At 40.8% G+C, this 27,918-nt stretch overlaps 1 protein-coding gene across 1 annotated transcript; it reads right to left on the bottom strand.

Moving 5' to 3' along the window:
• Positions 1–93: 93 nt before the first annotated feature.
• On the bottom strand, positions 94–27,896 carry LOC8031716 (cytochrome P450 1A1). The gene is made up of 10 exons (XM_040215915.3): positions 27,647–27,896; positions 24,588–24,763; positions 20,674–20,853; positions 18,154–18,247; positions 16,399–16,554; positions 8,651–8,859; positions 6,843–6,968; positions 6,240–6,344; positions 2,746–2,877; positions 94–608 (listed from the first exon to the last, which is right to left on the bottom strand). Exons 2-10 carry the CDS (start codon positions 24,745–24,747, stop codon positions 253–255), a joined length of 1,518 nt encoding a protein of 505 aa, XP_040071849.1. The 5' UTR covers positions 24,748–24,763; positions 27,647–27,896; the 3' UTR covers positions 94–252.
• Positions 27,897–27,918: the final 22 nt, after the last annotated feature.

Raw genomic sequence — 27,918 nt, 5'->3', positions numbered from 1 at the left:
CAGCGAACAGTGAGGATTAATAAATGATTATCACATTTTACAACATATCTGCAAAACCTGATGAAAGAAAGAAGCAATCACAAAGACAACGTGTGATGGCTTGTTTGCAATCTTTACTTAGGACGGCTTTCTTTGTACACAAAGTTCATCTTTTCTCTGCCGTTCGTTTATTTTTAATGCATTCAAAGCAGACACAAATACGTAAAGCAAACGTTCTTGAGTATACATAAGTAATGACATGAATTGTTCGGGTCAGTACACTCTAGTCAAAACGATGTCTTGCTCTGCAGGAGTCAAAAACAAGTTGGAATTAATTGCCGCTATTGGGGTGTCCGATTTCCCCGCCGGTGCGCTGCAGCTGACACGCTGCATAAAGCGCACCAGGACGTAGAACATGTCCACATGTGCCAGTTTTTCTCCTGGACACGTCCTGGGACCCAGACCGAAAGACATCAGCTGGGGCAGAAGTTCCTGGTTCACCTTGCCCGTGACAGGGTCCAGGAATCTTTCCGGCCTGAAGACCTCGGGTTCTGGCCACAGCTGGGGATCACGGTTCATGGTGTAGATGTTGTAAAAGATGCCAGTGTCCTTGGGAATGAACTGTCCTCCTGTGTTCGCATGGAAATGAATAAAAAAATAATTACGCTTTGTAGCCTTTTCATCTGGCAACGTCAATGTAGACTTTCATTAATGGGTTTAATAAACGCCATTTCGTTGAACTGCGTTCAATTATTTACACACTTAACACTCAGTCCTATTGAAATATGCGCTGTTGTGGAGAGCGTACGCGGAGAGCCCACACAACTTACTTTCAACGGTGGATAAAAAAGCGTGGATGAGGGCACACCGCAGCACTTTTCACCAGCTCATTATTAATATTTTTGTTTATACATGCCTTGTGGGTGACGTAATATGGCAGCGTAGCAGCCGCCATTCCTCCGTACCACGCTCCTGTGCCCGCACCTTCTGCGGTAAACATTTGGCACCATCGAATTTGTTCTTTTGGGCAAGGATCGTCGAGAAGAAGTTCGGTGGTGCCAAGGAGCATGGTACAGAGCAATGGCAAAAGCAAGCCATGTATAGCTAAAGCTTTATCATTAGCGATAAATATTTCGCTTCAAGTGTAGCGATTTAATGTAGTAATGTAGTGCCACTAAGGCGACCATTGCGGCTCACATAGTGTTCCACGTAACGTGATATGAACCCCCCAGCGTAATTTGAAACACGATTTCGAATGTTTAGAGAAGAAACACACTCCCGCATAATTCAGCGCTGGAAATCAGGAGCACATCGCTATACGAGCGGGGACCCAAAAGCAACAAGAATGAATTTCTGGAGGCTATAGTGGCGAAAGCTGCTACTGCGAACGGCTTGTTCGTAGTACCAGCTTCTGCCACTAGCACACTTAGCGGCACCACTTCCGAGTCAGCTTGCCGATCGGCGTAGTCTCCTAAAGTTCTAGCGGCATGTTGGGAATTTTTTTCTCCAAACGCTTCAAACTTATTCCTCGTTTTTTTTTTTTTGCAATCATTCTTCGTTTTTTTTTTTTTCAATATCTGATTTGATGAAACAGCGTGCGGCCGTGACATTCTGTTTTCTTTTAGGGAAGATGGTGGCGGAAACTTGCACTGCTTCAGACAGCTTGCAAAGAAGATGCTATGAAGAAATCGCCGGTCTACGAGTGTCGTTTTCCCTTCAAGGCCGGTGAATTACCGATCGACGACCAACCTCATTCAGAACAACCCTCCACATCTTCAGCTGTTGAGAACTTTGATTAAGTTCGAAGTTTTGTTTTGCCAGACCGTCCGAGAACAATTGAGGAACTTGCTGAACTGAGTGAAGTGTCCTTGAGTTTCTGCCAACGCAATTTGACTGACAATTTTAACGCAAGTTTCAACGAAATTTGTGCCTATTTGCTGACTGCTGATGAGAAAAATTTCCGGGTAAATGCTTCTCGCAGCTTAAAAGACATTTGGAAATTAACACAAATTTTCTTTTCAAAAGCTATCACAGGTGATGAAAGCTGGTGATACGGTTAGGGTCCTGAGACAAAGCAACAGTCAAGTCAGTGGAAGAGATCCAGTTCGCCACAACCCCCCCCCCCCCCCCCCCCCCCCACAAAAAAAAAAAAAGCGCGTCAGGTCAAGTCAAGTGTTAAAACGACGCTGCTTTGCTCTTTTGATGCGAGGATCATTGTTCACTCCGAGTGTGTTCCTCCTGATGAAACTGTTAATCAGGTGTTTTACCTAGGAGTTTTGCCACGTTTGCGCAACTCAGTGATGCAGAAGCTCCCGGATTCGTGGGGTTCTATCACGACAATGCCCCAGCACACACTGCCCTGTCACCCTGTTAGTGCAACAATATTTGAACAAAAATGGCATTACACCGCCCCCCCCTCCCCCTCCCCAGCTATTCACCGTACTTCGGCCCGCATAAAAATTTTTCTTTTCGCCCGTATGATCAAAGTTACGAAGCGGAAACGTTTTGTGGATGTGGAAGAGGCCAAACAAAAAACGAGGGAGGCATGGAAAGGCATTACCTTGCATGAGTTCCTGAATTATTTTTTAAAGTAGAACACACTTTTGGATCGAAACATTTACGCAAATATAGACTACTTTGCGGGTGATTAACGTGGCAAATTGTAAAAAAAAAAAAAATAAACAAATATGTTTTTATTACAACATTCCAAAAATTTTTAAGTCCCGCCTCGTACTACAGCGAGCCGTAGTATGAAACTAGACTCACCAACTTCTGTGTCGCATGTCGTGTTATGCGGGAGGCCTAGGGGAACGATGGGGTACATGCGCAGGGTCTCCAAGAGGCAGGCCACTGTGTAGTGTAGCTTTCCTCTGTCTTGCATTCCGGGTCGAGCTTGCCCTGTTTCAGAAGATTGAGAGATGAAAATGCTACCGCGCACTCAGTACAAAGTGTGCAACTTTGGTGCAGCTTAAGTCACTGGAGTTCAACCGACGCTACCGAGCGGCTGGATTAAATCCAAAGAACACCAAAATTGCTACAACACGGCATTCATAATCTTGTTGGGCGTCTGCATTCAAACCTGCTAAATCAATCAGATGAAAGGTATAATCCCAAACCTTGCGCATTTATTGTATATGTCCGTATTTGTACAGGACTTGACTTACTCTCTTCGTGCTTGTTTTGTGACTTCTACGGTCTTATAATCTAATATCGGAATCCCATCGCAGCGATAGAAAGATGCACGGGGCACTCCACGCACTAGGTTTCATAAATAGATTGTCTGGTGAAAAATGGAAGTTCTTAAGGAGTTGTGATGGTTAGCTGGCGGGAACTTAAAGCGCCGTTCACACACTTGCAACCGAATAGGACCGAGAGAGACAAGACCGGTTTTAAGCCTCTTGCGACGGCGGAGAACCGGATGCGCTGCTGCCGAGCAGGTCCTACGAAGTCGCAAGAGGCTTCAAAACCGGTCTTGTCTCTCTCGTTCGTACTCGGTTGCAAGTGTGTGAACGGCGCTAAATAATTAACATGGGTCATTTTTTATTTTATTAAATGACACCCAAATGTAGTCTAATCAATGACGGATGATTATACGAAACTCTGTGTCAAAGTTTGCAAGTATCAATGGCTGCGCTCAAATGCCTCGTGTGACGTCACACCAGGCTTGCAATTGTCAGATCCTATGCCTGAATCCTCCGTGGGAACACAGTGCTCCCGACGCCACCTCGGCGTTCCATTTTACTCGCAACTGTGAATCTCGCGGAGAAGTGCGGAGTGTGGCCACCGCACAACGATAGTCCCCTTTCATTCCCAACAAATTTGCCAGAGCAGCAACGACCGTAAACCACGTCGTAGAACTCACGCGGAAAACAAACTTCGAAGGTCGCTTCAGTTCGGCGCCACCTTTGCGTTACGATACACCAGAGCCTCCGCTGCTCCAAAGTTGGATGACGAAAACGCAGTTTATGCACGCTTGGTTTAAAATACAATTACTCGTTCAGGGAAGCAGACAAAATTCAGGTCTGTCGCGGAAGATGCTTCTACACTTACAGCCATTGGCAATGAGGTCTAAATGTTTTCTTGAATACTGAAGTTGACCGGACAATTTTTTTAAGCTGTCAGTATCTCTATGCGCCCAGAAAGTGAGGAAGAGGAGGAGACAAGAGAGTGCGGGGACGCCAGGACGCCGAGCTATGGCTGGAACGTTTAGTGGGTAGAGCGAAAGCTAGTAGCTTTGTCTCCACTCCACTGGTGGCACGCGTTAGAACGCGGAACGCGGCGTCCGGCGGTTGACTTTCGCATTGGAACGCGTTCGACCAGTGCAGTGGAGAGAAAGGCAGCTATAGACCGTTTTGTCGTGGGTAGCGCCATTTTGAGAGCGAAAGAGAAAAGGGGAAAGGCCTACGGCGCTTTCCTCCTTTCTGATTGTGTAGAAAGAGTGGAAGTCCCGGATGAGAGGCCTGGCCGGTGTTGGGCGTCTGCAGTGCCCCAACTTCGTTCGCGCTTTTTTTTACGTTTCAAACTCCCAAACTTAATTAGAGTCATGGTCTTCGATGTCGACAGTCCCCCGGTCATCGGGGCACCATTGCTGGGTAATAGGGTGCACGAATAACGACAGAAAGCGTCGAATACTGTCCGAGGACCTATGTAGCTTGCATGAAATCTGGCAAGGCAAGTACGGCTGGAATGTTTTTAAACTCCATTGTTTTCCGCATGACTGGAAATGATGAACCATTTATACATTTTTGCTTGCAATGGCCTATTTCAACGTAGCCGCTTTTAGTTGTAATCAACAAGTTATACAAGAAACGGGAACCTCAATTAACTTTGTAAACGCCCGGAGCTGCTACATATCGTCTTGCTCAGCTGTTTTGATCTTCGTGTCCCTGTTCTTATATTTCCTTGTGAATGAACGACGAAGACGCTCCAGATGTACTTTTATCGAACCACAGAAAGCCTCGAAGCAGCCACGAATTATCTTACTATTTGATGCAATATTTTGGGTACTCACCTCCAGTTTCTATAGCTGGCGCGTTTGCTGCCGCTGTTCCCCCCGTCGCCACACTGGCGGCTGCCATGACCCACACAAAGAAACGTGCACACTGGGCTCCAAAACGCAGATCGCAACACACGAGACGTTCCCTGCAGCGACTATCAAGCGCCTCAAAGCGCCTTAGTCAACGGAAACAACCCACCAGCGGCACTCCAAGGACGCTTTTGCCGGCTCCCTGGTATCGCGCAGAAGATCGCGATTAGAAAAAAACAACAATAGAAATACGTTTTCAACAATTTCCAGCCTCACCCGGGGGCGGAAATGAGCCTTCATCTAAGTGTTGTAGATGATAAAATCGAGTCAGTCACCACTGCAAATTATCGCTATTAATATAAATTCAGTTACAAAATTTTACAAGCTGAAACAGCAGTTATCATGAGAAAACTCGCACGCAATTTTGCGAGCGTACCCCATGTTCATCGGCGGTACAGCGTTTGGTGCGCGCTCCACTCACGAAATGTTCCGAGCGAAGTCGAGAGGATGGCGTTGAGGAGACGCCTTTTCGGTTTACGGAAGCAATCCACTGCCTCCGGAGACAGGGGTCATGTGGAATGCGATGGAGCTCAAAGACATTGCAGCCGCTCTCGCCTTGCTGGATCCTTTGCAAGCTACATACGTCCTCGGACAGTATTCTACGCTTTCTGTTTTTATTCGTGCACCCTATGACCCAGCAATGGTGTCCCGATGGCCGGGGGACTGCTGCCATCGAAGCCGTGGCTCTAACTAAGTTTGCGAGTTTAAAACAGGAAAGAAAGCGCGAACGAAGTTCGGGCACAGCAGACACCCAACACCGGCGAAGCCTCTCATCCGGGACCTTCACTCTTTCTACACAATCAGAAAGGGGGAAAGCGCCGGTAGCCCTTTCCGCTTTTCTCTCTCGCCCTCTTTCAGTAAAACGGTCTATAGCTTTCGGTCTACCCGCTAATCGTTCCAATCAGAGCTCGGTGTTTTGACGCCCACCCCCGCGCGTTCTCGCCTCCTCTCCCTCGCTTGGAAAAGAAGGAGACGAAAGCAAACAGTTGTCACGAGGAGATCACATGCACGTAGAATGGGTAAAGTTTCAGTTTAGACCAATCGGGAGGAGATGCTTCTTTACATGCTTTCGGTTCTTGTTCCCTTTAGTAACGATGTGTAGAAGCGTATATCTTCTGAGAGACACAAAATGGTCCGCTGAAAGCAGTCGCAAGAAGACAAAGGGGTTAGTTACCCAAGTTTCTTTCTATTTCTTCCTTTATTCTTTCCTGTATCTCTGGCTTTCTGGTCATCGTCAGACATAACCACTGCAGCTCTCCCAATGAAGTATCCGTTGCAGCTGAAAAGGTAATCAATAACAGGTTTATATTGAATAATGCCGAAATGTCTCGAACTGATAAGCATATATGGGATATAGCTAACTCTAACTTGGACACTCTTGCGACTAATAAGCTTTTTTTTTTTTTAGATGACTCCTCAGCCGGATGTCATATTTGAAGAAAATAGATTTAGTGAGTGCAATGAAGCTGCTCGTATGTGATCTTAAGTAGGAATTCAGTAGTGTAGAAATTTCAATAAAACTTGTTTCTACTATCTACAGTTCATGTTTAAACTTTCTTTACCAATGTGCGAATTGAGTTTTAGAATTTGCGACGCAATGAGCATATTTGCAATCAAGATCACCATTACATGGCGACAAATATGATTTGATCGTCCATCAATCATGGATATGTCACATGCGTGTATCAGCATAAGCTTTGTTTGTACATAACATTAAATATATAGGTTCTTATTTTTTTATACACCTATGTGCAGAAAGTAGATATGTCTTATTCACCTCCGAAGATGTCCATAATAATCTGGACCATGTTGGCTTCGGTGAGGTACTGAGCGTCGTTCTTTTCTTGCTCAATGGCTTCGTCTCTCGCTGCCAACATGGAGTGCGTGAAGTTTTCGATTTTGCCTGAGAGAATGTAAAAAAAACAAAAAAAAAAAACATCTTCGTACGTTTCTTATTTAACGCACAAAGTCACTTCACTGACTCCGTTCCTTTCAAGCCCCTATTTTGGCCGAAACCTCGTCAATTTCCATCATCACAAAACATTAAGCATCGCCGTTAAATAACAAAAGAAACTGTTCAATGTGCTTAAAATATTCTCACGAACAAATAACAAAAATGCCTTATAAGCGCAAAGTGTGCAAATATGCCCGCGAGGCGCTGTAAATGGAGTAGATGGATATGCAGTTGATGGTTGATGCACTGCGTTGTGTCTGCCCTCTTCGATTTATGTATATCAATATATAGAGCTTGGTTTCCAATGGGACATTAGAAAATATATCATAAGCTTGTGGTTGCCATCCACTGAGCATTCTTAGTTTTTTTTTTATTACTTACCAGTGTTGTGGTGGTTTGTGAAACACGTACATTCATCTGATGCTCCGAGATATTTTGGGACATGCGCACTGTATTAAGAACGCGTCTAAAATTATAATTTTAAGGGAACTGCATCTCCCAAGTATTGAAGCGTGCACACTAAGAGAAAAAATTACGTTGCACATTGGAACGTAACTTGTTGCCCCTGCGTTGGTTTTTGTAGAACGGACTTGAGACCAAAGAACGTCAGTGGTTCTTAAAGCTACCAGTAGTCACGCTACAAACTAACTTGATGCACATTTCAGAAGTTGCTACGTGAAACATCTGCGGGCGATACAAACGAGTGGAAACACACACTCAGGCAACGTAAAAATATGCCCCTTACTTGGAACGTCAACAGGACAAAAACTACAACTCATGTTTCTGGGAGACATACACGAAAACAAGGACTATGCTATAGAAACATTTAGCAGATTATTTACCCATTACAATGTCGATACCTTATAGTTCGCAAACACCAGTGTGTATGCAACGAAGTTTGCAATGATACCGCGCACCCCTGAGCATGCAGGTACTAGACATAGCTACAGTAATACAAAAGCTATCTACTAAAGCTCCCAAACACATTTAGGTAACTAGGCAACCAGCCTAATCTGCAGATGATCCTGTTCTTTTTGTCATTCGATTACGTCACTGAGAACGTTTTATATTCCACGCTCAGCTATCCCGAATTGATTGCTGGTTGTATTACATATTTGTAGCTATACTTTTGTTTTGCTTCGAAATGAAGCATTACTGAAAGGTCGCATGCTTTGAAAAAACAAACAAAAAAACGCAGTTGAATTTGGAAAGGGATAGAGAAAGTTAAAGCGAATCTACAATTATATTTTCGTGAATTTCGCGTCTAGGCATAGCATACCCTTTTTACCGGTTCTGCAAATGTTAAGAATTTGTGACCATGTAATATGTCAATCATATTTCGATGATTGTGGTATAATAAACACGAGGTTTGGGGTTTTTAAGTACCTAACCAATGAAAGGGCATCCGTTCGCATGTGGTGACGTGCAACCAAAGCCTCAGTTGCGCAACGTTCTCCTCAATAGTTCTCCGTCATATAGCGGGACCCACGGGCGGGATTCGAACCCGTGAACTGGGGTTCCGTTGGAAAACGCTTTGTCTCGGAACCACTGGGGCAAGGTGGTTATCACTAGGGTGTAGAAAATGCCGCCAATTAAAAATTAAAAAAAAGAATAAATAAAAGCTAGCGTACCGGGGACGTATGATTTCACAGCTCGTTTGTACAGGCTATCAAGTTTGTCAAGAAATTCCTTGAAAAGAATCTCAATCTTCTTTTCACGCCCTCGGTAAAGTAGACCCAGCCACGGCACAATGTCACTTGGCAGTCCATTAGGTGCTAATTCGAAGAAGATTTTGTTAATGGCTTGCATCTTAGTCAATTCTGGGCTTTCTTTATCAAACCTGAAACAGAAAATATATGAAATGGATGGAGATACAACGGGTGATAATCAAAAAAGTGTAGGAACATTAAATATAAAGATATCGTTATTACACACAGGCTTAACACGTAAAAAAATTACACCTACATTAATGCGGTTTGTGAAGGTGGGTTATACGGACAGGGGGGACATAGTATAAGAAGATAATCGTAATAATCACCAGGCTAATTTAGTGAAAAACGTTAAATAACGTTATATAAACATGTGGTTATAATTAAAAACTTGCTGAGCGTCATCAAAAACCACTAAATCAGTCAACATTAGAAATACTTTGAGGCAGTGGGAAGCACGGCGGGGCTCTAAAGTTTGTGCAACAGGAGCAAGGCTGCATGTGCGTCCTTCCATGGCAAAGGAGACGGCAATTTTCGTTATATTTTGGATATGCTTGAAAAAAAAATGAATAGAGACTCGTCTGAAAGTAAAGATGGCTAAGTTTGAGGGCTGAATCACGTTTATGTTTGCTGACGTCATGCCCCAAAGTTCGGGGAATGAAAGAAAACGTTCTGTACTTCGACAAATTGCTTGAAGAAAGCTATTCTTAACATATAATTTTAAGTTTGCATGCAATCGAGAATATATTCTATATTTTCTCGAAAAGAAAACGCCTTACACAGCCATTTTGGGTTCAGACAGGCACTCCAAACCTAAGCAAATATAGTTAAGATTTCTTGATTTTTTTAGTCAACTTGAAATTAGAATTTGACTGAAAAGTTTTTTTTTACTTACTTTTTTTCTGAACCTTAGGCTCGACTAGGTTGCATTACAATTGTAAAAACAATATTCTGACAATTTTTAATTAAAAAGTGAATTGTCGCTTTTTTTCAAAAACGACCATAAAGAGGAAAAAAACATGTGGGCAACGGTGCTCGCAATTTTATAAATAGGCGAAAGTTCAACTGGCCCCATCATTTCGACAAGTAAAAAAAAAATTGAAAAGTATTTTTTGTTATTTTCGAGAAATTATTTTTTTAAATAGGAGGCAGAACGGGCGTCGCCTCCAGGCGGCCATCCGTCGGCAACGCACGCCGTCGTCTGCTACGGTCTAGTGAAACACTGCACGTGGTAGTTAATTTCGTTAATTCTATTTGTATAGCTAATGCTGAGAATCTTGACATTGACATGTCTATTTATAGTGACTAGAAAGTGCATCTTTTTTGCTCTAAACATTATTTCTTGGTGTGCTTGCAAGTTGAATATGGACAACTAGAAATATTGTTTGGGATACTTTTTATCAAAGGCAAAACAAAGCACATCTATAGCGCACCGGTGTTTTTTTCTTCTTTTGTACATAAATATAAAATATAGTCCAGAAATACTATATCCCATTAGAATATCAGTGTTTCATTAGCTTTCAGTTCATGTGATAGGCTAGAACACTGCGCACGTCTCGAACGTCTCCGGTATGATTCGTCTACTGCAATATCTTTGAATTCGCACGCAGAACTCTTCCTGCACGCAGGATGTGGGTGCTACTTTAGCTACCACGTAGTTTCCACCTCAAACACTGTATGAACAACATGGGTCAAGCTGTTACAGACCTGCCACACAACCAACAGGATGATCTTTGTCGACGGGGAAAGAGGCTCAAGTCTACCTTCACGGACATTTGCGCACATCATTTTTAGATGTACTTTTCTAAGTACACAACCCACACCACTTCCAACCGTGGCGTGGACCCCTTCGCGAAACACAGAAGAACAAGCCGGGGAACTTCTGTTATTTCTAACACTTTGGCGCAAAGGCTGACATCCCTCGGCTTAGTTTCTGGTGACGGGTTATGTCCCGAATGTTACATGAGGTGTAGAAGTCTGAAAGAGGCATCTGAGCTTGACGGCGACAGAGCAGCTCAAATGTCATCCTGGGAAGATGTTGCGGATACACCTTATACAGCCCCACAATAGAGGCCTATGGAAGCAGAGAGCGTCCCGCAGAGGACCGCGAGAGCCCTAAGCCATCTAAGTGCAGAAGTGCGGATTCGAATCCGTGCGTAGATGCCAGTACAAGTGTCTATCCGAATATGTTACAAACTAATATTCCTGTAGAGGACAAATCAATGTTGCGCGATTATAAGTCTTTGTGCGTAGCATGCGAGAAACATTTCAAAGCTCGAAGTGCAGACAAGAAAAGCTGTTAATTCTAGCACTATGCCCGCCATCTTGGACAATATCTGAAACTAGTGGATATTTTGGTTGCGGCAAGAAGATAGTGCGAACTGCCAAACGACTCCGAGAAACGAAAGGAATTCTCGAAAAACCCGATCCACAAAAAATCGTCCACATAGACAAGTGGAGGCCTTTTACCAACATGACAGGATATCGCACGGTCTTCCTGGGATGAAAAACGTCCTAAAAATCAAAAGTGGCTTTTTTTTTCCTGAATTTAAAGGAAGCATTTATTCAATAGAAAAAGAAAAATCCAGACCTGCCAGCCCCCTTTTCAACCTTCGCCTCTCTGCGTCCCCCCTGGTGTGTATTATCAGGCTCAAGTGGCACACACTCTGTGTGTGCGGGTACCATCAAAACGTCAAGCTTATGTTGCATGCATTGGAAAAAAAAGAAAAAAAGAAACTGTGGTGAGCTTATGGTTTTGACTTTTTGTTCAATCGAAGAAGAGAGCTACATGACGGACACCTCCTCGAGATGCCCAGGGCCGGAACCGCTAAAACGTTTTCTCCAAAACAAGACTCCCGAAGACGACGAAACAAAGTACAAGCGGTGAGTGCACTCGGACAGGTGCCTGCTCGTGACAGTTCTATCGAGTACCGCAGAAGTAGTGGGAGAACTCCTCGAAAAGCTGGAGAGCTTGAAATGTCATCACTATGGGAGTAAAACTCAGCCAAATTATCTTATGTTTTTGAAATCGCCACTTCCACCAACCGAGGCACCTGTCATCATGAACTTTGCAGATAACTACAGCTCCATCGTTCTGGATGCTGCCCAGTCCTTCCATTTGAACAGCACTCAAGCGACACTTCATGCTGTTGTTGCCTACACTCGAAGCATGAAGGAAGGAATTGACTCCTAGATTACACATTTTTTGCGTGGTTGTGTCCGACTCCCTTCAACATGACAACGTGGCAGTGCATGCATTTCAACATCACTTTCTGCATGAACTCGGAAAACAAAAGTCAGACCTCGCCAAAGTTCATTATTTTACGGATGGCGCTGCTTCTCAGTATAAGAACAGGAAAAACTTCCTTAACCTCTGCTTTCACAAGGAAGACTTCGAGTTGGAAGCGACGTGGCACTTTTTGGCCAGGTCTCATGAAAAAAACCCTTGTGGTGGCTTAGGCGGCAGTATAAAACGGCTGGCTAACAAAGCTAGCATTCAAAGGTCATTTGACAATCAGATCATCACAGGACGAGATCTTTATGAATGGGCAAAGGCTTCGATTAAAAATGTGAACGTTATTGGTTCCAGATAGCGTCGTCACAACTGAGAGAGAGAAATGCAAAGACTCAGCAACAGCTATGAGCAAGCAAAAGCCACACCAAAGACATGTCAAAACCATTATGTGGCGCCTGTAGGGCAAGGGCATGTGGTAGCTAGAATGACATCCACATCAAACGTGCAGGAAGAGTTCTCCGTGAGATGCTAACGAAATTGCAGCAGATGGACTATACCGGTGATGTCCCAGACGTGGGCAGTGGTCTAGATTATAACGTTGTATGAAAGCCAATAAAACACTGATATTCTAAATGTGATATAGTATTTCTGGACTATATATTAAATTTAAATACATAAGAGAAAGAAACACCGTAAGCTACAAATGTGCGTTGTTTGGCTTTTGATAAAAAGAATCCCAAGCAATATTTCGAGTTTTCGCTGTTCAACTTGCAGGCGCACCCGTACATATTGTTTAGAGCAAAAAATTATGCATCCTCTAGTCACTATAAATAGACATGTCATACTTTCAAGATTTTTACAGTAAGCTATACAAATATAATTAACGAAATTAGGTACCACGTGCAGTGTTTCACTCGACCGTAGCAGACGATGACGTGCGTTGCCGACGAGGTGGGCGCCTGCCGATCTGCCTCCCATGAAAAAAAAAAAAAATATATATATATATATATTTTCTCCAAAATAACAAAAAGTGCCTTTCAATTTTATTTTTATATGTTGAACAGATGGGGTCGGTTGAACTTTCGGCCATTTCCGAAAATGCGAGCACCGTTGCCCACATGGCTTTTCTTTACCCCCTATTCGAGGACTGGAAGGTGGGGAAGGTGATTCCGGTCCATAAAAGTGGCGATAAATCTAGCCTGAGTAATTATCGTCCGATTTCATTAACGAGCATCCCCTGCAAACTTCTGGAACACATAATTTATTCTCATCTTGTTGCTTTCCTTAATTCTAAGTCTTTTTTCACCCCGGCTCAACATGGATTTAGGAAACTATTTTCGTGCGAATCTCAATTGTTAACACTTACTCACAATCTTCATGTCGCTCTTGATCGTTCTTCCGCGGTAGATTGTGTATTTTTAGACTTCTCAAAAGCATTCGACAAAGTTTCACACCGGCTTCTTCTTCATAAACTCACTGTCCTTAACATAGAACCCCATATTCTTGCTTGGATTGAGTCTTTTTTAACTAACCGCTCACAATTTGTTCATGTTAATGGCTGCAACTCAGATCATTCACCAGTAAGTTCAGGCGTTCCCCAAGGTTCCGTACTAGGTCCTCTTTTATTTCTTATTTATATTAATGATTTACCTACTCATGTTTCTTCATCCATTGGCTTATTTGCAGATGACTGTGTCATCTACAGGGAAATAACCAATGATTCTGATATTCATTCTCTTCAGTCAGACCTTGACAGCATTTCCCGGTGGTGTGACTCATGGAATATGAAACTTAACATTAACAAATGCAAATCCATGAGAGTATCACATCAAATGAACACATGCCATTCTTACAATATTAGCGGCGTTGTCCTTGATTCTGTCTTATCATATAAATATCTCGGTGTGCATATAACAAATAACCTCTCCTGGGATACTCACATTCAATACGTAATCAACAATGCAAACCGCATGTTAGGCTATCTTAAAAGAAACTTCTCTCTTGCTTCCACCTCTTTAAAACTACTTCTTTACAAGTCTTTGGTTCGAAGTAAACTTGAATACGCCGCAGCTATATGGGACCCTGGTATAACACTTGCGTCATCACTTGAAGCCATTCAAAACCGTTCTGCTCGATTCATACTGCATAACTATCACCGAACATCCAGCGTATCAGCAATGAAATTCAATCTCTGCTTACCTGATCTCTCTCTTCGCAGGAAAGTGTCACGCTTGTGCTTATTTCACAAGATCCATTATCTTAACACGTCAATGCGCCAGCTTTTGTTAATACAACCGTCTTATATCTCATCGCGCGTCGACCATCGATATAAAGTTGGCATTGCTCACTGTCACACATCACGTTTTTTTCAGTCTTTTTTGCCCAAAACGTCACTGGACTGGAATCGCCTTCCCGCAGCTGTAGTCGAGATTGCCGAGAGCTCTGATTTTCGAATTGCTGTCTACAATTATTTTTTGCATCCTCTATAACTCCCTTGTTAAGTGAATTTGTTTGTGTATATATTGTTTCAAATTATATTTTTGTCCTGTTTAACTCACTAGTTAGGTATATTTCTTTTGTTTGTATATTGTTGCTATGCCCACCCCCCTTCTGTAATGCCTTCGGGCCCTGAAGGGTATCAATAAATAAATAAATAATAATAAATAAATATGACCGTTTTTGAAGGAACATATTCACCATTTAATTAAAAATTGTCCGAATAATGTTTCACGATTGCAATTCAACCGAGTTGAGCACAAGGTTCACAAAAATAAGTAAAGAAAAAAGCTTCTTAGTCAAATTCAAATTTTAAGTTTACTAAAAAAAAAGCAAGAAATCTTAAAAATTTTGCTTAGGTTTGGAGTGCCTGTCTGGACCGAAAACGGCGGCGTAAGGTGTTTTCCTTTCAAGGTAAGATATAATATATTAGTGCTCGATTGCATGCAACTTAAAATTATGTGGTAAGAATAGTTTTTTTTCAGTAATTTTTCGGAGTACAGAAGGTTTTTGTCTGATTCCCCAAACCTTAAACCATAACGTCAGCAAAAAAAAAAAAAAAAAAAAAACACAACGAAATTTTAGCCTTTTAAGTTAGCCAACCTTATTGTCAGACGTATCTTCATTTATATTTTTTTGTTTCAACCATATCCAGAATATGACGAAAATTGCCGTATTTTTTGCTATAGAATGACTCATGTGCGATAACGCGACCGAACGGGTTTTCCGTCTCTTATCAATCGCGTTTTCTCGTCCCAGCTTCTTGCTCGTTGCACAAGTGTTCACTTTTTCAGCGCACTACCACGCTTCCCAGGCGCTTAAAGACTTTAAAAAAATACTGATTTAATAATTTTCGATGGCGCCCACCAAGTTTTTTTATAGTTGAAACCATACGTCTATTCTAACTGATTAAAAAGCTAACACATTTTAAGACCCCTCTATTACGTGCCCCTGGCGGCATAACTCACCTGCACAAGCCGTATTAGTGTAGCTTTCACGGCTTTTTTTAAACAAATATGGTGAACTTGAAAAGGAAACACCCCGTATACATGCGCAGGGATCATGTTTAAACAAATGTGAGGTTGTATTCATTTATTGTCAATTTAAATTATCGCATATACCGGCGACTCCAGTTAATGCATCGTGATTCCCAGCAAATACTCCGCTCAATATCTACAGCTCTATAGTTCGAAACTAATAAATGTCGACTGATTTGTTCTTCCTCTTTTTAAGAATTCTGTAAATTAAAAATGAGTAGTCACGTCATTGTTTAAAACCTTTCTGTGTTTGTGGTGTTCAAAAACGGGATTTTTGGCATGTTGCTTTTTTGCACTCCTCAAACATATTTAGAAAACGACAACTTAGAAGTCCATGCTTAAAAATCTCTGAAACAGCGGAAAAGAAAGTTTGTTTTCAGGTATAAATGTTTACCAGTTATAACCCTTGTTTTTGCAACTTAGGAGATTCCCTTTCACTGTGTATTTGCTTCTTGGTCTGCAACTCCGATTCTTGTTGCAAAATTAAACAAAAACAATGATTAATAAAATAAAGCCCCGCTTCAAAGGTGTATTTCGGTACACAGAAACACAAATATGGCTCTATTTAGGAAAGTGAAAGAATAGACTTATATGTTTTTTAAGTGTTTTTATTTATTTTTACCACAGCTATAACCCTCATGGCTAGATGCACCAGCGCATAGATATTCATAAACCAGTCCCAGATAAAAGTGCCACTGTCCTGCGAACCGTTTTTTTTTCTATGCAATGCAGTCAACAGAAGCTAAATTAACCATTGCTTACATATGAAGCAAGTACTTATCATTCATTAATCATTCCTCTTTTTTATATTTTTGAGAACCGTTGGGGTGAAAATAAAAGCAGGAATCTAAACTGTCAACATGAGAGTACCGAGCTCACGTGAGTTCGTGGCAGGAACTTACTTTGCTCCATAGACAGACATGCCGATTATGTTATAAAGCATGTACATAAAAGGAGCTCTCGAATCCACTACATTGGGTCCCTCCTTCAACGAATCCACGTAAGCATCCACGACCTCGCAGCAAAGGTTCTCCAACGAGTCACTGACGGCGTACTTCCTGCGAAGAATACCAATAGAAATCAATGTATTCATACATGTTCCTACACTCCAAATGACTACAAATAAGCAAGCACGTTAGATGACAGGTGCTATACATACTACACATATTGAAAAATATGCTTTTCTTAGTGTAAAGCATTCGTGCATGGCCCCTTTTACACCCAGCAATTTGATGTAGAGTTTCCATTCCCTATCCCACAGGCTTGTATATAGGCGTAGACTTCAAGAAAAGGGGGGGGGGGGGGGAGGCAGAGCCCCCCCCCCCCCTTCCCCCCTTCCCCTGGGCCCGGGCCATGATCTTTACCGAGACGCTGTTTACGTGCCATGTAACGAGCTTCTAGTAGTGACATGTAAACAAAATAACGCCCACGTTGCCTTTATTCACAAAATACATGGGAAATGGAATCCTAGCGTGCTTTTGTTAGCTTCAATCTTGGGTTCTGGAAAAAAAAAATAACGCGCAACGCCCCTCCCCCCCTTCCCCCCGCTCCCCACCCCCCCCCCCCCCCCCCTCCGGGAAAATGGAAAGACTACACCGCTGGGCTTGTACATTTGTATCTGTTTAAGCTAACAGAAACATTGAAAATATTACGGCGGTGATGCTGAAGCCGTTGAAACACGATGACATGCAATTCCAACAAATAAAAATTTGTATCCAATGGCAATAGATAAAAGAGGAGGTGTATATTAAAGAGGAAAATAAATAATTTGCACTATTGTTATAGCAAATCACACTTTTGCCACAGCACTCGATATTTAATAGCCACACCTCAATGGCTCAACTTCGCAATATATATATGTTCAGGAGAGCAACCTTTCATTTACCTACCAGCAGGTCGCTAACATGAGTTTTACCATATGCACTGGCCTACAAGCCTGTCAAAATTAACATTATCTGACGTTGCGAATTAACAGGCCTACGGCGTGAGGCAAATTAATCGTTGGCCTTTTGAAGGAACAACAGATACTGGTTTCTTAACGTACCCAGCTAAGATTGTGCAGAGGTGGCTGAATATGGTGCATTTTGTTATCAAATTTTTTAACAATAAACATATGTAAGTGCAAAATTAAAAAAAAAAAGAAGATCCTGATTTTGTTATTTACGTGACCCTCTACAAATGAAGACGTCTGGATGAGGCCAATCATGGCGGTAGCTCTTGATTTATAAGGAAAACTAGTGCAACAAAAATATTGATTAATATTGTTTTGTGGCCAGTCAGTGTGTAATAATCATGAAAATAACAGTCACGCACTGCATTGAAAATTCATTCTCCGCATGCGACTCAAAATATCGTCTGCTATTGGAGATCAGTTTTTGCGCATTTGCTCTCTCAACTTCCTCTATTTGTCGGCTCTTATGACAATAAGACTTTTTTTTTTGGCCGACAGATACTACAAAACGGGAAATTAGCATCATCATCCTTTTTTTTTATTTTTTACTCAAGTAATTTCGTTCTTTGCAATAATGAAATAGAAAATGCACCATCTCCCAGCTTTGTACAGAATCTATGGCGAAGCGTCAATGAACCAATTTATGATATCCATTTGAAGGACCATATGCCATCCATTTTAATCACGCGCTGGTAATCTCGCTTACCTTACGGCGGTCAGTGCCAACTTGCGCAGGGTTTTCCAGGTTGGATTATAGTCCTCAAACATAATGTTGTGGTTTCCTTGTCTCTGGAGTTCCGCTTGAAAAGACAGAACGCAACTTTGAACACTTTTCTTTTCGCGTTTACTTCTCCTCTGTGATGGGGGAAGTGGAAACACTTTAAAATGTTAAGGCTCGAGGTATTTTCAATAACGCGAAAAAGTCACAATAATGATAGCAAAAGTAAACTTGTAGTCTGCTTAGAGCAGTAATTTGGTTGAATAGAATTAGAAGATTAGCCTAAGAACTCCTATATTATACCAAAAAAACAATCCTGTTTCTGCTGCTCAACGATAGATACTTTTGTTCCAATAATAAACAAGAAGACAAAATACTTTTTCTTAATTTAAATTGAGCATTGTATGTAGTTCGTCTTTTCAACATTTGCTAGAGTTTACGTTTTCGTTTGATAATTTAATTTACGTGAGTTCTGCAATGCCCGCAATGATAAGGTTGTTGAATGTCAAATAGAAAACGAAATAAAATATAATATATAATTCAGTGAAGTGATACGGATGTCAGGCATCGTTATTAAGAAACTGTAAATGCCGTTATTTCTGAAAACCCCATCATAAGAGCCCTTCGGAACACCAAATAAACAGTGATCGACTAACTATACTCTACGAAAACTTTTCTCGGCATTTCCGGGGAGAGGAGGAGAGCCCGCGCACAGCTTTATTCAGCGCTCAAAATGGGAGAGGGAACGCGTGTCTCTAGCTTCCACTGCATTGCCAAGAAAGGTTGTCGCGGAGTATAGCGCAACTTTAAGGAGTTTTACCAAGAGACAGTTTTTTTTTGTCAATGAAGAGCGTAGATTAAATGTGTTTGGACATACTCATAACTCATAAAAGGTTTATATTTTTTTATTTCTAATATAGGAGAAAATCATCTGATGACTAAAAGTAAATGTCCAACTAAGCCCTAACTTTCCGAAACCCAACGTTTTGAGGTATTCTCAGAGTTAGGTGTGCCAATGGCCATGGCCGTTCAGGAGCAATTTTTACTTATTTATTTTGCAAAAAATGGTGCTTTTTTGCTCTTGATATCGGGAAGGTCTTTGACGTAGGCGCGCTTGATAAAAAAAGGCTCGAAGACATATTGATATTTTTGGCTTGATTTGGATGCTGTGTTGTAGTTGATCATGTGGTTCATCGAAGCCTTTGTCTGAAACGCCTGGTTCATGCGCCCGGCGACACAAGATCCTTAAGCCTTTGACTAAATAAAGCCCAAACTCGCAAGTGCCAAGTCACATTGAAAAAAAATCAATATAAGGAACCCTTTTTCAGAAGTTGGCAGCTACGTCACCGCATCCTTATATCCGTCGAAATGAAATGTCATAGCTTGCTCGGCAAAACCAAAATATCGCCCCTAAAAATATATCCCAAGGTGTTATCTATTAGATTCCCGGCACACATTTTTCAGCCACATACTTCGGCCAAACAAAGAACTCGTAAGAGAGGATCCGCCAACATCAAAACGACGACCGTGACTTCGACTTAGAACGAACAAAGCGCGGTCTCCGTAGACCGCGACGTTGAGGAGCACCGTCTGTACTTCTAAACACCTGCATTATTGATGTTGAAACTGATCCATGACAGGGACTTTGCTTGAAGTTTTGGAATGTTTAAACCACACTAGAATATACCAATAGGTCCCTCTGCGCTTTACCATAAGCAGCGGCGTCTAACTGACGCGAAGAGAAAAACATCGACGTAAAAGACAAAAAAAAAAGAGACAACAAAAATAACGTGTTTTACAAGGGCTCTATATGTAGTCCCCAACGAAGAAGAGGCGTATAGGCCTTGAAACGTTTCCACCGTTGGAATTATGGCCGGGTTTGACATTTATTTGGAATTATTGTCCCCTAAACCGGACAGAGATATGTCAAATGGTTTGGCTCTAATGGTTCTATACAAATAAGCCGAGATTTCTTTAGCACTAACATGTGCTACGCTAGGGGTATATAGATCATACTCAATACTCTGCCAACTGTTAATTAATATGGTGCAAGCACCGCCCTGGTATCCCTTCGTGTTATTGAGAGTCTGGATATTTAGAAGCGTTGTTAAGTAGCTGGGTTCACATAGGCGTCTCGGTAGCGTGGTAGTAGTGAGAGAAATTGCTGCCTTACTGGGCGCCCTTCGCCCCCTTCCTCCTGTCCTCGTCGTTTAATATAAGCATAAACTTCAATATAAATATATATAAAATGATATATACCGTTTAATCCAATATAGATATGTATAAGATGATATATCCCGTTTATTGCAATATAGATATATCTATAAAATATATCGAGGACGATGGTTCTTTATAGTTCTCGTGGCTGGACAGAATGCGCAGAATGAAACCTAATTATAACTACAACGCTTATAAAGAAACATTTTAAACGTCTTGAATTACCTCGAATAGTTGTACGAAGGTATGTCGTGTTCAATGGTAAATAATTATTGAGTGCGAATAACTCACCCATTTTGGTTGAAAAACGTCCAGCAAACTCGTGTCTCCTTTCAATGAACGCTTCCTTCACAAGTTTGTGTGTGTTGAGCACAACCATTGGCTTCTCACCCATCCACAGAGTGATTGGGTCTCCAAATTTCTGAGACCAGTTGTTGGCAGCCTTGTAAAGCTCTTTGGTGTTCCTGAGTTCTAAAGGAAACGAGACATTGTATAGGGCGTTCTACTAAGGAACAGTTGGACGCAGTGTTCTCAGTGAACTTCTCCGTAGTTGTTTAAGGAGTTGGTTCAGGGTAAAATTGGCATTAAGAAGAGAAAGATACCTTCACCTATCGCAATTACAATGACCGAATCATGCTTATGTGTTAAAGGATTCCCCTGCAGAAGCAAGATATTTCAGAATTAATTGCCCTCCGCCCAGGTAACAAAACAGGATTGCAGCAAACTGACAGTGTTTCTGGCTAGCATTGCACCGAATGAATTTTATATTTAGCATTGTCCCTGTAGCGTTTCTGGTATATTTGTAAAATGTTTGAACTGGCTGCCAAATATATGCTCGGTGTTGTTAAATTCAACATGTTTTATGGCGTAGGGATTGTTGTATAGTGATCGTATTTTCCATTCATTTTTGTTTATCAAACCATACAGGTATGGGGACAATCTTGGTTTCTGCGCTATATGCATGTTTTCCATTGTCGGACGTCACATTTTGTTAATACATATGTAAATATGAAACTTTTTTTTTCAAGGCATGTTTTTGTTTTTACGTCTTGTATTTTCTATTGTTTGAGCTCTTGCACGTATGCACTGGTGCACCCTCCTGTAAGCCCACGCAGGCTGTTAAAGGAAATTCAAATTACAAAATAAATAAATAAACAAGTATATATACATATATAAATAAATATTTCTGCGTTTTGCATAACTATTTCTGCTTCAACTTCCCACTTTATTTAACACCCCCCCCCCCTGCCCCCTTACTGTAACGCGTCATTGTCTCGAATAAGTAATTAAATTAACAAGTTTATGCCAACTGAGATGATTATATACTCTGTTAGCCTCTAACGCTAAAGCATTGCGCAAAAAACAAAACAAAAACAAACCACGGCTTTTGTTTGCTTTGGCAGGTGTGCCCGTTTTCGAAACCTCTGATCGTAGGGATATAAGGAAACCAAACAGCATGTGCGCATTGCGAGAGAAACGAAAGGCAAGACTACCGGTGCATATACTCTCCCGCGAAATCGTTACAAAGAGACTATCACCGCATTCTGCAGATTAAGGTCGAGGTATGGTTATGCTGAATATAGTTTACAAATGAAAACTAAGGTTCGATTTTACACCAACTTAAAAACAAGCATCTAAAATACCACACACATTGCAAGCCGCAAACGTTTTTTCTTCTTCCTTATTTTTTTTTTTTTTTTTTTGCTAGTAAATCGTGTTTCTGGCGTTTAAAATTTTCAAGCTATCTTCCGCAGGAAGCAGTAATTGGCTCTGCAAATGCTCTGCGAAAAGGGTGACTCATATTCGTTCTAAGAGAGTATAGCAGTTATTGTAATTGCGTACTTTGTGCACTCATTATTTAAAAATGAACAGTCGACGTTTAGTGACAAAGACAAAAAAAAAGCTAGTTAAATTCTTTTTCTTAAAAAAGATAGAGCACAAATTGTTTTCAATTCAAAGTTGTTGTGGAATTCGCACACACTAGAAAAAAAATACTAACGCCAAGTTTGTTAAACGAAGCTGCAAGCACGAAGCTGCAAACACTATATAGCCTTACATACACCAGTCTGTTTATTGTAGCCACTATTATGCCTGTCAAATTTCTGATGGCGGAACAAAATAGTAATGTCACTCACTGATAAATCTCGTTCCTCAAAGCAGCACAAATAAGCTTCGTATGCTGAAAGTTGTACATGGGCGGTTTCATTTGGATTCAGGCAACGAGGGGCAGTCGAATTTTTTATTTTCCAACAAATTTTTATATTTTGTGGCGTATGTTCCAAGAAGAACAATCCTTTTTATTTTAATGTCCTGACGTATTTAGTTTCTAAAAACAAAAATCGCAAAGAAGCGGGAAAGAACGACGAGGTTTTGACGATTGTCGTTTCTCGCGTTTTTGAATTACTCTCAATCTCAAAGTCTTCAAAATAGAGCATCTATATTTTTTGTGTGTGTGATATATATATGCAAGTACGTAAGACGACATTATAACTACTATTTATTATTCGTTGATCTAATTTTTTGTAAAAATACCCAAACTGTGACCTAAACTGCGGATTATTTTTTAGTCGACTATGTCTAGTTTTGTTTTTAAAATAATACCACGTGCAGAACCTTTTATTGCCTTCCACATTATGTACAGTTTGTGTCTTAATCTCGTACGAGTTTTGAGAAATAAATTCTGAAACAAAGAAGGTTTTTCACTTTTCGTTCAATTTCAGCACACTGGCTAAAAAAAAAAAAACATTTTCAATATTTTTGTCGCGTTTTTTTATACCCTTTTTTACCCAGAATACATTCCGTTAGAGGTGTATGTACTGGTTTTGAGTATTAAGCCTCTAAATATGCTTAAAATGATTCTGTTCTGTTGTCAACATGAATTTTGTATTAAAAATATAAAATTTCGCATTAAAAATATAAAATTTCGCATTTAAAAATTTAGGTTTCCACTAGGAAGTGTATTTTTACTCTAATGTTTTACAATATTATATTTTGATATTTCTAACGTAGCATCGATTATGTAGCACATAGGGCTTAGGTTTGAGGCCTCTGCAATCATGGCACCGGCGGAAATTGTTTGAAAACCCGCTTTCGGCAGTTGCGATTTTATAGTGTTTAGACGTTTGGAATTGCAAACTTGTTATTATACGCCTAACGACATTAATGTCTTTTATATTAGTATTTATTCAGCGTCCCTTAGATTATTATAACAAACAAGAAAATATACAGCTTTAACCCATAAACCTACCATCAGAATATTTTTAGCATATTTAGAGGCTTAAAACTCAAAACTAGTGCACATACCTCTAACGGAATGTATGCTGACCAAAAAAAAAAAAAAAAAACAAAAAAAACAACGTGTTAAAAAAACGCGACGTAAAAACAAAAAAAATTTTTTTTTTTTACACTGTGCTGAAATTGAACAAAAAGTGAAAACCTTTTTTGTTTCATAATTTATTTCTCAGTGCTCGTACGTGATTAAGACACAAACTTTACATAATGTGGAAGGCAAGGAAAAGTTCTACACGTGGTATTATTTTAAAAACCAAACTAAACATAGTCGACTAAAAAAAAGATCCGCAGTTTAGGTTACAGTAATTCACGGAGGCATGTCTGGGGATTTTTACAAAAGAGTAGATCAACGAATAATAAATAGTAGTTGGAATGTCGTTTTACCGACTTGCCTATATATCACACTAAAAAAATATACAAGCTCTCTTTTGAATATTTTCAGATTGAGAGTGATTCAAAAATGCGACACGCGACAATCGTCAAAACCTCGTCGTTCTTCCCCGCTTCTTTGAGATTTCTTTTTTCTCAGAAACTAAACATGTCAGGACATTAAAATAAAAAGGATTCTTTTTCTTGGAACATGCGCCACGGTATATAAAAATTTGAAGCCAAATAAAAAATACGACTGCCCCTCGTTGCCTGAATCCAAATGAAACCGCCCACATCTATAGATAATGTGGTACAAGCTACCATTCGTGACAATAGATGCAGCGGCAATTCACCCGAATAGTAATATACTGTATAAATGAGAAAATACTTCTTGCCTAATAACACGTGCCCTAATTTTTGGTGCCATATATAAGCTATCAATCTTTATCGTACACAACCTACCGACGGAGCTGTTTGGGCGTCCTGATAACACATCTCTTGACTGCACCAGATACGCTATGACAAACGATCGCTGAAGTCCTCACCCAGAAGATTTCCGACGACAGGCAGCGGGAATGGGCCTTTCGGGTACTTGGACACCTTGTGATAGAACCGCACCACGAGATAGGAGAGCAGGAAAACAAGGGCCGTCGTCAACCATCGCCAGTCCCAAAAGAAGAGTGCCTTCTCCGACAGAAAGCTCATGGCGTTACTGGTTCACCTTAGCAAGAAGGTAGAGGGGGAAGGTGCGAGATACAAGATCTAAATGCATTTTAAATACTGCGTCTGCTCTGGCATCAACCCATATGACAAAGTGCGATCATGTGTCCTCAACTAATGTATGGAAAAAAGGGAAAAAATATTCACCAAATGGTATGTAAAATAAACACATTTGAAAAACATTTGTTTTGGGCATTTATTATTTAAATTTATGTACAAATGAGTTTTCCAGATTAAAAAGTCTGGAGCTTCTAGACTCCCGCAAAGCACTTGAGACGGCCAATCGCTGCAGTCTACGAAGGGTGTTCGGCCAATGGCGGGGCTGATACGTTTCAATAAGCGAAAACCTCTGCGCTGTTTCACTGAGCCTGACGTTTCAGCAAGCATGCTCGGTGCCACAGCACAGATTGTGTTTTTGGAGTCTTTGTAAGCACCGTTATACGCCGATCGCTCTACGTAGATTGCAGAGCAATTGACATTCCCAAGTTGCGGATGATGCGGATTTTTTAAGATGCGTATATAAAATTCGAGCCGATCGACAGACAATGTTTATCAGCACAAATGAAACAAACGTATTGCTCTGAAGATGAGGTTAAATGCGTCTGAACCTAAAAAATACGCATGTTTTACAATGCATTTTGTTTGCAGGATACAGTCACGCAATCTCAGACATCATGATTAGCTGCACAGAAGTGGCTCGAATCGACCAACGTCAATTCGAGCCACTTTGTCGATTTGCTGCAATTTTCTGTCGAACAATATATCGTATAGGTTGGGTACCGGGAATTATGAGAAAAATGAAGATGTTCGGTTTATTTTGGTGGAACCTTCCAGGGACCAAAAATAATAGCGGAAGCTGAAAATCGCCAGTCACAATTGTGGCAAAAAAGTTTAAAAAATACAGAAAGCCAACAAACAAAATTTGAGAAATCAAAATGATATCATAAAGAATAATTTAAAAAAAAACTAAGATTGCTACAGTTGTTTTCTGATATTATCAGACGAGTCAAACAGCGTTGCCATTATGATTGTGTCAGCGTTTCCAGAAGAGAGCAGAGAGGTAGCTACGTAACGATCATTTTTGGCATAGGCACGAGTATTTGAAAGTTGAGAAGGTATATGTTTGTGGGCATTCTGAATTATTATTGGGAATATTTAAGAACATTTTACGAGTAATGGTAAAGAAACTTGGCTTGGGATTGTGCATCGAATGTGTTTAGACTCTTTGCAAACTAATTTATCCTTGTGAATAAATAGTTTTCATGGAGTCTATTTTACTAAACTCTACGCAAATTATGTTTCTTCTTACAGATAGTAAATCCGTAAACAAATAAAAAAGTTTGTTTTCTGAATATTTTAGCGTTCAATTAGTCTGCCGGCATGAAACGACAGACTGGGCTCACCCCTGACGGGGTGTAATCTGTCATTGTAGCCGAGAATACCTTGTCGGTTACCAAGGGTGAATCCGTCTCGTTCAATTTGAATTGCAGTGGCCGATAAACAATGATATACGACATTTCTTTATTTTATTTGACATCCTGAATAATTCAGTTAAAACACTATCGTTCGGTTTATTGAACTTCTTTACAAAATACATTTGCCAATGTTTGTGGTGGTGATTTAACGCCAAAGAGGCGATAGCACGCTATGAAGGGCAAAAACGTAGTGCTATCCCAGATGTATATTAGCGTTCGTGCCTTTCTGCATTTGTATTGTTAAAACCTTTTTCATTTATTCTACAAGAGTATTATACTCCGGATGCTTTGTTTTTCAATTTTCTTTCAGTATTAGTATCTTAGCTGTCATTTCTAATGTACCCTAGTCTTTTCATTATCAAATCAAATTAATTATTTTCTCATGTTATTGTCTTCAACAGACGTCCTAGAATAACGACGACAATTGAGCACATTGCGTGTGCTACAGCGCATCGATAGTTAGGAGCTAAGACGAAAATTTGAGTACGCAAAATGAAAGCATTTCAAAGCTGAAAAATAAATCGTCTCAGATATAAGTAAAACTAAGTTTTTTTTTTGCATAACATTCACATATTTTGCTTAATGCACGTTTTCTTGATATATGTCTCACACGAAATATTTTTACGCGTAGTTTATATAAGTGGTCTTAACAACCGCTAGGATAAATACTAAAAATATAGTGTAAAGCAATGAACGTACCCACTCCTCACATTCGTAAAGCAATTACGGTGGCACGCGACCTATTAACCAGTGAAACATATCTTGTTTCATGTACAGGGTGTCCCTCCCCAAAGAGATCTACAAGGTTTTCTTCACCGCAAACATGAAGTACGTATTGTGTAACGCTCATTTTCTGCTCCAATTTATAGCTCTAGTGGTATGAACCCAGATGCCAAAGCTAAAAAATGAACCCTTTGCGTCTTCAAACGTTAAAGCATTTTTTTTTTTAAATATATTTTTAATGGAAAATTGTGGCGGACTTAGCTCTCGAATACACGTACATGGAACTGAATTGCGCCAGTTACTGAAAATGGGCGAAAACGTTATCTAGTTTCCAACTGAAATGTTCAGAAAATCACGTAACTTTTTAGTGAGATAACGGTTAGTACTAAAACTGGCGCCTGGTTCAGATCGCTGGAGCAAGATTGGAAAGAAAAATAAGCCTTCGACGATGGGTAGCTTACATTTGCGGTAAAAGAAAAAAAACTGTAAATGTTTGTTTGTTTGGAACACGTTGTGCATTTAATCACGAAGAATGGGCTTTCGCCTCCTGCAGGCTGTCGTCAACAAAATTCCCATAAAATAGCTGCCATTACAGCCAATCACGAGGGTTCGTACTCAATAGTCAGTTACGAGCACCCGCACTCCCGCTGGTAAACAATAATGACGCCAAAGAACGCAGTACTCACGAATACAAAACAGGAACGTTGCGCGCACGCGCACGCGCGTGGATGGACCGCTCTTGCGTCCAAGACCTTGCTTCCAAAGTCGATGACGCGCCCCCAACCTATGCCCCAACGAAACAACGGCACCAGAAATTGGATTGCGAAGCTCAAACGCACACACGCGGACCCCAACGACAGTCGTCCGTGACCTTGGATAACGTTCACGCGCGACGGAGAGACTGATCTAGCGCAAGTCTTCGGCAAGAGACAAGTGGTTTGGCTGATTGTTGACCTTA

Source organism: Ixodes scapularis, unplaced genomic scaffold, assembly GCF_016920785.2.
Source record: "Ixodes scapularis isolate PalLabHiFi unplaced genomic scaffold, ASM1692078v2 PGA_scaffold11__112_contigs__length_91849675, whole genome shotgun sequence".
NCBI classification, from domain to species: Eukaryota; Metazoa; Arthropoda; class Arachnida; order Ixodida; family Ixodidae; genus Ixodes; species Ixodes scapularis.
Note: the sequence above shows the minus strand (reverse complement) of the source record. Positions and strands in the feature narration are given on the sequence as shown.